This window comes from Juglans regia, chromosome 15 (assembly GCF_001411555.2).
Source record: "Juglans regia cultivar Chandler chromosome 15, Walnut 2.0, whole genome shotgun sequence".
Taxonomy (NCBI): domain Eukaryota; kingdom Viridiplantae; phylum Streptophyta; class Magnoliopsida; order Fagales; family Juglandaceae; genus Juglans; species Juglans regia.
The window spans coordinates 6,917,510-6,928,327 of NC_049915.1; the positions used below are offsets into that span (position 1 = coordinate 6,917,510).

A 10,818-nucleotide genomic window follows, 5' to 3' on the forward strand; every position below is an offset into this window, starting at 1 on the left:
GTCATATTTGGTAAGTGAAATGATCTAAAATTACATTAGACAATTTTATTTCTATTTACTATTTTTTCACTATTATTTATTATCTTTTTATTATTATTAACAAATCATCTAAAAGAATTTCAACATTCAAACGTAACTTTTTATAACCTATTATATCAACTCAAATTGATTTTGTAAAAGTATAAATATAGATAGAAGTTATTATTGAAAGTATTTATTTTATATATATGATGTTGTAACATCTAAATTACATATCTCTTTAAATGAGTGTTAAAAATAATTAACTAAAAATAACTATATAATAAGTACAAAATATATATTTCTATAATAACTTCTTTTTAACATCACTCTCTGTAAAATAAATTTTTATAATTCTAGACACTAATATCTTCTACAGTGAAGAGACCGATGAACTACAGGCACGCTCCAATCAGTTTGCCCACAAATCGAAATGATACTCCAACGTAAAAGCCGAACTACAAAATCCATCAAAAATCAAAGCAATCAACTTCACGTTGAATCTCGAGGTTCTGTCTTCATCGCCGTCCAAAACAGTGGATCCCACTCGCCAACGGTTAAGATCATAAACGTTGCAAACTTTCATGCTGCTCTTGTACGAAGACCCCATGCTCGGATTTCAAACTGACACTTCTTCCGACACTGAAAAAGCATTGAAATAATTGAAGTGAGGTTGGAAAACGAAGGAAAGAAAGAAAGAGACGGGAGAAATCTCCATTATTGCGTCTCTTGATCACGTGTAGATGATAGATATACACCTGTAACTCGGAGTGGAGTTGCAGAGTTGGAGCTAGAGGTAAAGCTAGATATAGACCGGCATTGGTTTCAGCGGCAAAGCTGCAGAAGGACGGAGAGTTTTGGGTTTTGGGTGCTGGGAGGTTGGGGAGAATGGAGGAAAGGCCAGAGACGGAGCTAATATCCATACCGGCTACGCCGAGGGTGGCTACGCCGGAGATACAGACCCCATCGGGGCAGAGGTCTCCGAGGCTGCAGGGGAAGTCGTCGACGGCGTGGACACCGACGTCGTTTATATCGCCTCGGTTTCTGAGCCCAATCGGGACGCCGATGAAGAGGGTGCTGATCAACATGAAGGGCTACTTGGAGGAGGTCGGCCACCTCACGAAGCTCAACCCCCAGGACGCTTGGCTACCCATCACCGAGTCTCGCAATGGGAATGCTCACTATGCTGCGTTTCACAACCTCAATGCCGGAATCGGCTTCCAGGCTCTGGTTTTGCCCGTTGCCTTTTCTTTTCTCGGCTGGTATATATATTTTTATAGCTATTTAATTTCATTTACATGTTTTCATCGTTCTGAGTTAGACAGTGTGTAGATTTAGAGGTTTAGTACTCGTTGTAGCACTGATTGCATGCAAATTTATGAACTCTGAACTGCCTGCCTGCCTGCCCGGACATGTTTGACTGAAGAGAGATAGACAACTTTTACTTCAATTCTAATGTTATTTCTTTATCCTAAGCTTCATGCAATTAATTTCAAAAGAGGGAATCTTTCAATTAATTTTCACTATTTGTACCATATGTATAAGTTCTTCTCGAATGAACCGTCTCTTTCCTCCAACTTGAGTCTCTCTCTCTCCTCTCTCTCTCTCTCCCTGTATCCCACATGCTAGTCACTGACTCACTAGAATTTGACTAAAAGGTACAGTGAAAGCCTTTTTTTTTTTTTTTTTTTTTTTTTTTAAAGTTATGGATAGACTTTCTTTGATAAAAGAAGAATTAAACATCCTTAATGCAAGCTATTTAGGTCCTTTATCTTTTGCTTTTTTAAGCAAACTTATTCTAGAGAGAAAAAGCCACCTCTCGTACTGTGGCCACTGATAATTCTGTCAACAGTTCTTGCGATTATGACAGAGGGCCCTTTATACTTTGTTTTTGCTTGTTTGGCCTTACCCTTGATTCCTTATCTTAATATTCATGTCAAATCACTGAAAATAATTAACCTAGAACACTTTGCTAAAGCATATTGTGCAGCCATTAGTAGTATGCTCTTTTTCCTTGTGTTTCTTCAAATTGAATTGATCTGTTTGGTAAGTTACTCTATCACTGTACAACACTATATAATATGAAAATAAGAACAGCAAATTCAGGTCAATCTTCCATCTACATTCTCTTTGATTTCCTTGGTGTGGTGAAAAAGTGAGGTTGCTCTTTCTACACATATTTGCGGCTTAGGTATTGTTTTAAGTTGCAGACTAGTGATTCTGGAGAATGTAAGAAATTTCAAAAATATATTTTTACCCTACTGGTTAATATGCAATATCAGACTATCCTCATGTTGATAACTCTTGAAATAAGGTTGCAGCCATGTTTGGCACCCAAAGTATGCTCGTACCTGATTTGCAAACTTGGCATATGAATTTCTCATGGATATCCACATGAGCATCACAAATAAGAAGACCTAAACGGCATGAGTGATCCATATTTGATCCATCCAGGATAATTAAATAGAAAAACTAACCTCGTGTTGTGTTAAGGACCTTATGATATGGGACAGGTGGGTGTAGATTTGTCAGGGAAGCAGAGTGCAAGGTGCTCACAACCGTCATTTTTGGTGTGAGAAGCCGTGGCTCTAATGAATTGCATCATTTACCTCATGTATTCATTATTCTGTGGCTTTGGTTTTATGTGTCTCGATCTCCCAATCCTTTACAAATTAACATGTCACAACCAATTTCACATTATTATTGCTGTTGTCATTCATATTAGTAAAAGAAAAAAATGGATTTCTTATATTTTTATATGGTTGTGGACCCTGTGTACATTGGTGAGGCTAAAAGTAGTTAAAAACTTTACCGTCCACAGCATTGCTTCTTTTCAGCCAAATCCTGGCAAGCTCCCCCAGTTTGATTACTATTCTTGATTTGACCTATTATTATAAAAACTGCTTGCTATCAAAATGAAAGACAGGAAGATAGAGAAGAAAGGGACTACCAAGTGAGACTATGACTTGGGGAGAAAATGCTTGCTGTTGCCTATCTTATACATTGTTTGAAAATCTGTACAATAATCATTTATCTTGGTGCTTAAAGGAATAAACATATATCGATCGACGTGGTTTCCCTTCTTTACTTTTTCTATAGGAGCTGGGGAATACTTTCTTTAACCATAGCCTACTGTTGGCAACTCTATACTTTGTGGATTCTAGTTCAGCTACATGAGGCAGTTCCAGGAAAGCGGTACAACAGATATGTGGAACTTGCAGAAGCAGCCTTTGGTGAGAATGCATTTCAACATAAACTTTTGGTAGATAACATTTTTAATGTTCCCTCTTTCTTGAAGATGATTACCATAAACAACTTATAAATTAAAAAGCACACAAGACAGATTGTGAATGCTCATTAAACAGGGCTGATTATTTACATTTATTCCTGACCTGCTCATATAACATTGACCATTCCATTTATCACAATAGTCAGATGATTGCATACATACTAATTTCATATTTTGACAGGCCCCTTCTGCATATATGACAAATGGTCAAGTAAAATACTGTCATATGAAAACTTGTTCATCCCATCTTTTGTTCTTTGCTTCCTAAAATTTAGCATTTGCAACAATTATATTAGGACTATTGTATATGTCTAATTCTAAAGTACTCATTGATTACTTCTATATTGGACCCCTTTGAGTGCACAAGAAACTAAACCATAACGGGGAGTTGGCGAAGCATGATGCCTTCACTATTTCATTGTAAATTAGAATTACATGAAAGCACAATCTTACTATATTTCCTAAAGCATTTAATATTAGTAGTGAATATGAGAACCATGGTTGATATTCAAGTGGTTTACTAGTTATTTTCGTATATGTATCTGCTGATGATATTCTTTGTTTTGTAGGGGAAAGATTGGGTCTCTGGCTTGCTCTCTTCCCGACTATTTATTTATCAGCGGGAACTGCAACAGCTTTGATTCTTATAGGAGGGGAGACCATGAAACTATTTTTCCAGATAGTTTGTGGGCCCCTCTGTTCATCTAATCCCCTTACAACAATAGAGTGGTATCTGGTGTTTACTTCTCTATGCATTGTTCTATCTCAGCTCCCGAACCTCAATTCAATTGCTGGACTTTCACTAATAGGGGCTGTAACAGCAATCACTTATTGCACCATGGTGTGGGTCCTCTCTGTAAGCCAACAAAGGCCACCAGCAATATCATATGAACCCCTTTCATTGCCATCCTTCGCCTCTTCTGCCTTTTCAGTCATGAATGCACTTGGAATTATTGCTTTTGCTTTCAGAGGACACAATTTAGCGTTGGAGATCCAGGTATGCACTCTGCGAGGGATGAAGAGATAAAATTTACTAATACCCTTGCAGCAACATCCAAAGTCATCATCAGTTGAATTTGTGCATCTTGATCATCTAATGAATTTCATTTGGCTTCTGTCAGGCAACTATGCCATCAACATTTAAGCACCCAGCTCATGTGCCTATGTGGAAAGGAGCCAAAGTTGCTTATTTATTCATTGCCATGTGCTTGTTCCCCGTTGCCATTGGAGGCTTTTGGGCTTATGGAAACCTTGTAAGTATCTAATTAAACTACTCTTGAAATTTATTAATCAATAATCTCATGGTAATTTACTATTATCAGAAGCAAAATTTCATCAAAACTATGCATACAATAAAGGTGAATGCTTTTCAGTCTGTCTCATAGAAGATTCCAGCATGTCAACAGATTTTGTACAAAGGACTTAGATAGTTTGTAACTTATCAAATCAGAATTAGATATAATCTTAGAATTATATTTAAATTATGTATTAAAATAACCTTGTGTGTTAATTTGGCTTTCGGTACAAGTGATGGTTTTTCATTGTATCAAACTAGGTGGTTTGAGTTTAAACCTTGTCTCTACTCTATATCTTCAATTTAAATTGGAAATTTCACATGTGATCCCTACTAGTTGGTGGAGAAGAAGAGTTTGAACTTACATTTGAAAATGAGATCTGCAATGATTAAATGATGAATTTACCTTGGGCTATGCCTATTCTATTAATACAGTCGTTTACTTATAAAAAAAAAAAATGATGAATTCACAATTTTCCCATCAAGTTGTAGGCTTTTTGGACCCATGGTCATTTAGCTTCAGTGAGGACTTTGAATGAAACAATTGTGGGTGACATGCTAAATGAAATAGCTTTTAAGCAGTTTGTGTAAATTCAAGATTGATATTCTAACATCCTTCTTTCATTTAAAGCAGAGAACAACCTGATTCGGGAAGGTGAGTTAACTTGTATTTAATTACTCCCATATGGTTAGTGGTAGGGATGCAGCCCATGTGACCAATGCTTGCATGCACTTTTTTGTCTTCTGTAAGTGTACTTGTTAAAATATAATGTAAATAATTAAATTTTTCGCATCCTATCAACATAAGCTTTTAGAACAAGTGATGATTTAACATGATATCAAAGCATAGGTCTTAAGTTCAAACTTTGACTTTACATTTCACTAGATCTAATTAAAATATTCCACATGTTTGGCCCACTTGTAAAAGGAGAGTATGACGCACACATGAGAGAGAGTGTTACGATATAATTTAAATTCCCATTAGTTTATGCTTTTTGGACAAGTGGTGATTTAACAGTACTTTATTGTGGAGTGTATCATTGGCATTATATAAACTTTGTCATATTACTTCAGACTTGACTTACGTCTCCTGTTTTATCAAAATACTATAGTTTTCAGAATGTCGATGATAAAGTTCTTGGTGACTTCATGAAATATTCCCCAATCAGGATGAAACTGTCAATGTCCAGTGCCCTGTTCATTTTCCTTCACTTGCTTGGCCTCCATAGTGGATTTTTGGTCTTCACTCTTTTGTTTACTTGGTTCATGGAAGCTTTTTATTTTGGTCCTGCTTTGCCCCCAGTATTTGACAACTCGTGAAGGCAATACTGTGGTGTTCATGCTTACATACTTCAAAATCGATCATAAAATAATGACATTTCAGTAAGAATGAAAGTGCTATTTTTTTTATGATAATGATGAAAATGCTAGTTCACCAGAACACTAATAATAGATGATTTTATCCAAGATGGTCTTCCTTCCCCTATACTTATAGTTCTACGGTTATTAATATATGCAAGCAAATGGATTAGTCTTTTATAAGATTCTCAAATATATGCCATGTTCTTCTTGCAGATGCCTTCAGGAGGGATTCTTAATGCCTTGTTTGCCTTTCATAGTCATGACATCCCGAGAGGACTTCTTGCAATAACTTTTCTGCTAGTTGTGTTCAACTGTTTGAGCAGTTTCCAGATATACTCCATGCCTGTTTTTGACAGTTTTGAAGCCAGCTACACCAGCCGAACCAACCGCCCTTGCTCGATCTGGGTCAGATCTGGTTTCCGTGTTTTCTATGGATTTATAAACTTCTTCCTAGGGATTGCACTCCCTTTTCTCTCCAGTATTGCTGGTCTGTTAGGAGGACTCACTCTTCCTGTCACATTTGCTTACCCTTGCTTTATGTGGGTTCTTATAAAAAAGCCTACAAAATACAGCTTCAGTTGGTACTTCAATTGGATCCTTGGTTGGCTAGGGATTGCTTTTAGCTTGGCCTTTTCCATCGGAGGTGTTTGGAGCATGGTGAACAGTGGACTCAAATTGAAATTCTTCAAGCCCATTTGAGATTTGGACAAAGAAAGCTAAAAATGCCATCTGAGTTCTGCAAAACTGATACTGAAACTATAATATGTTGTTATGTATACCCCAGGTGTCATGTAAGAACCTCTTCCCCCTGGACTTATAGCAGCAAACTGGTGTTGTGTTCAAATTCGTTTTCTAGTTCAATTTTCCATGTAATGTTAGTCTTGAGGTGTAATTTGGTTCCTCCCTCAGCTCCATGTTATCCTCTTGTATTGAAATAATGAAGAATTGGATCACCATATGTTGGGTTGTTATGAAGAGATGCAGAGATTGTGTAGATTTTAGGTTTTCTTCTCTTTTTTTCTGTAATCACTGCATAAATATGGGACGTGCTACACAGAAGCCACACACTCCTACACACCACTTAAAAATATGTGATTTTATTTTTTTATTCTCATATTTCATATTTTATATTTCACGTGTTAAGAAATATGAGAGTAAAAAAGTAAAATTGTATATTTTTAAGTAGTGAAGGAGTGTGGAGTTTATGTCTAGAATTTTTCCATAAATATATTCATGCTAAATAATCAAGGAGGTTCAAATATATCGTCAGCAGATTGGATATAATTAGGAGGTAACTGGGCTATAGGTATTCCACCTACAGTGTTAGAAGCAGCGGCCCATTTTGCCTAGTTATGCGCCAGAAAATACTACCAAGGTCTTGCCTACCGTCATTTACTACTGGAGAAATCAACCAATTTGTTGAAAGATTTTGGTTGTAAAGTGAAAGTACCAGATGTAGAGAATCTCCTTTCGACAATGACATGGTGAAATCCCTGAGCTTTGGCTTCAATTACAACTAATGATGCATCATAAGCTTCAGCCATTGTAGGATTGATGGTATTTTAGACTCCCATGATAACAATTACAATACATACAAAGAAAATAAAATGAAAAATAGAACTAACAAGTTGGTGGGATCTCATGTTTTCTTCATCAGTGTGAATACAGTTTTTGAAGTAGTCCAATTGATGGATTGTAGTTGCAATGGTTTGAGTTCACATAAAAAGGTGTATTGAGATCTACTGGTGAGGCAGCCGATGATCAATTCCACATTTTGTTTCCCGGGTAAATGTGGTACGATCTTTTTTTTTTTGATACAGAGGATTTGATCATTGGTTCTCATAGTAAGAAACTAAGGTGTTGCCAATTGATCCAAAGGATCTTGACAAATGTGGTATGATCTACTTCTCAAGAAATGGATTGAAAGAGCCAGATGGCCATTGGATGGAATCATGCACGCTTGTGATGGCATGTAGACCTCACGCCAATGGTGATGATGATCGGTGGGCGAAGCATGGTTGATCAGGGAGGGCATGTGTGGTTGTGGTGGATGGATGATTATAAATCTATATTTCCACATCCAAAAACACTTGAGGATATAAAGAAAATTTTGGGGAAAAAAAGAGGGGGAGGAAGAGGTAGAGAAGAGGTGAGAAGAACAGGAACTCCACAATGAGATTTCATACCAAAAGTGTAAAAAACTTTTGTTGTCTACCTAAATCAGTAGTATAGGGTAAATTAATATATGTGGAAATGAGATTCTGGCTTGTTCTGTTTTTACTTTGTCTCCATAATTTTGAAAGCAAAATATAAAGGCTGGGAATAACTGGAGCATGAAGTGATGCCATTTTAATTGTTAATGCAACTGCAAATAGACCAAGGTCTAGTGGGGCAAGTGCAACTCCTAGTAAATTTCAAGGATGGCTCAGAAATAGTTTCACTATTCTATGTAAACTTGAATTAATTTGGATCTTCTAGAGTTCGGGTTTACTTCACATGTCTATCTCTCTTCCACACTAGACTTTAGATCCCGTTCGGATTGCAAGATGGTCTCATCTCATCTCAACATCTAAACACCACAACATAATACTTTTCAATTTCAAATTTCTAACTAATCATTACCATTATTACAACTTTCGCAAACTTCTATTTAAAATACAAAAAATATTCAACTTTTTCAAATCACTAAAAAAAATTTTATTAAAAAATTATATTCTAATAATATTTTTATTCAATTTTTTTTATTAACATTTTAATAGAATTTTCACTTCTATTAACAAATTATTTTATTATTATTCGTCTCATCTCATTTCATCTCAACATCCAATCATTTCATCTCAACAGCCAAACAATACTTTTTAAGAGTACACGGGTCAACAAGGTGGGGGCAGCATTGATAATGGGATGCTTGGTGGAAGGCTGGGAGAGGTATTAATTAGCAGCATGCGCTGGGGGGATCTATTGATTCAGTGAACAGAGTATGAGTGCGTGTTTTGTGGTGAGGGCCCTCCATAAATGATGCCTTCACGTCTGTATGGAACATAAATATGATGAGCTTTTGCCTACATAAGTATGGCGGCTAGACTGTGTTTCTTCTGTAGGTCAACGTTCTTTCATGGGAGTCAGCAGCTCTCTATCTGTAGCACATCAATATTCATCACCAACTTATAAGGATGCAATCTTGTGCAGATATGATTATGAGACCATCAAAATGAACCTGCGTGCAGACGTGAGAGCTAAAAACAAGAAAACGACAGTTTAATGGCAATTAATTACAGCAATCAACAGCACTACACAAAATGGAAACAGCAAAGAACAATGAGGATGGAACTCCAGTATCGATTTAGTCACAACTGAGCAGCAAGCTGACTTTAGGAGTGAGAATGATTCAGCTGTGATCGAGTAGCATCAATAATGCGGCAACAGCTAGCTAGCACAAACTTGGAGTAGCAATGGCTGAGTACTTGATGAAAGGTTGCCTTTGGCTAGACAAACTCCTTACATATTTGCTTCTTTTATGTCTTTTTTTTTTTTTAATCTCCAAGTTCTTTTTATATGAAAGTTAATAAAATTAGAAGTTAAAATAAAAAATACTTTTTGAAAGAGTAGACAAGTCCTACCTGTTCATTTTTCTCTGCATCTTCTTCCATTATTCTCTATTTTTCCTTCCCTTTTCTATATTCTTCATACAAAAGGAAGTAATGGTTGATTTCAAAAAATCTCAAGGATTGATAATTTTGTCAAGCCTGTGTTATTTATTGGGTTTTGTAAAAATAGATAGTAAAACTTGAATACTTTTTTTTTAAATATGTTTTATATATTTGTAAAAGTAAATAGAGTTAAAAAGTAGTTTTGTTTTTATGTTTGCGTTCTTTTACTTTCCATAACAATCTAAGCAAATATTGGATGAAAAGTTGGAATACAATTTTTTTTAATTGAAAGATGTTTGAGTTAAGTTGATTTATTTATTTATTTTAAGAAGAAAATTTAACAAAACATGGATAGAGTTTTTCTTAAAAAAGATAGCATATGAGGATTATTTATAATTTTATGTTTTAAATATTTTCTAAAACTAGAAAAAAAAAGCAAAATATATACATTTCTTAATTTTTAACCTTAGAGTGAAAAATCACCACTTGTATATTAACGGGCTAGACTCTCCTTCAATGAGTGAGTTTAACATGTAGAATATTTAATTAAATGAGATAAAATATAAAGTCATGATTCGAACTCAAAACTTCTGTTCAAATACCATGTGAAATCATCATTTGTCTAAAAAACTAAAACCAATGAAAACTGTGACGAGATTTTCCCCACTTCACAAGCCCACTGGGCCTCAGCCCGATACCCAGCCCTAGGGTCCAAGCTTACCAATGAAGCAAGCCGCCTACATAGAAAAGTAATCAGGTGGCTGATGGGACGGACATGCCTGACGTCGCTCCGCCACATTCTGATCATGGAGACTTGTACAGGGCAGAACGGGAAAGACGGAGAACCCTCGATCATCTGACATGGGAATATCAACGGACCACTGAGGATAAAGCAAATCAGGGAACCACGCCGCATTAATGACATCACTACCCGAGCTACACGCCACATTATTGACGCCGTCGTAGAGTCACACTTCATTTAAGGACCCTGACAAAAAGAACAGTACGAAGAATATGGACTCCATAGGGGTAGACATGATCTGTCCCCCTCTCAAGCTCCCAGTATAAATAGCAACTCCCAGGTACGAGTAACGCTCTCTGGTCCCTAGGCTCTATCACTTTATTTACAAACTTCCAAAAGACGATATTAACTTTGGCATTGGAGACTCCCACCCCAAGACTGCCCATTTCTAGCTACTTTCTTT

The 10,818-nt window shown here is 36.3% G+C and overlaps 1 protein-coding gene across 1 annotated transcript; it reads left to right on the forward strand.

Moving 5' to 3' along the window:
• Window positions 1-434: 434 nt before the first annotated feature.
• On the forward strand, window positions 435-6,970 carry LOC108992358 (lysine histidine transporter-like 8). Its single transcript, XM_018966898.2, has 5 exons — window positions 435-1,280; window positions 3,118-3,251; window positions 3,877-4,304; window positions 4,429-4,560; window positions 6,177-6,970. The coding sequence occupies exons 1-5, from the start codon at window positions 907-909 to the stop codon at window positions 6,660-6,662; spliced, it is 1,554 nt and encodes a 517-aa protein (XP_018822443.1). The 5' UTR covers window positions 435-906; the 3' UTR covers window positions 6,663-6,970.
• Window positions 6,971-10,818: the final 3,848 nt, after the last annotated feature.

Excerpts from the sequence above, each read along its gene's own strand:
- LOC108992358 (XM_018966898.2), top strand. The coding sequence starts at position 907 with ATGGAGGAAAGGCCAGAGACGGAGCTAATATCCATACCGGCTACGCCG. Across the intron at positions 4,305-4,428 it reads ATTTAGCGTTGGAGATCCAG|GCAACTATGCCATCAACATT; the intron begins GTATGCACTCTG and ends GGCTTCTGTCAG. Across the intron at positions 4,561-6,176 it reads TTTGGGCTTATGGAAACCTT|ATGCCTTCAGGAGGGATTCT; the intron begins GTAAGTATCTAA and ends TTCTTCTTGCAG.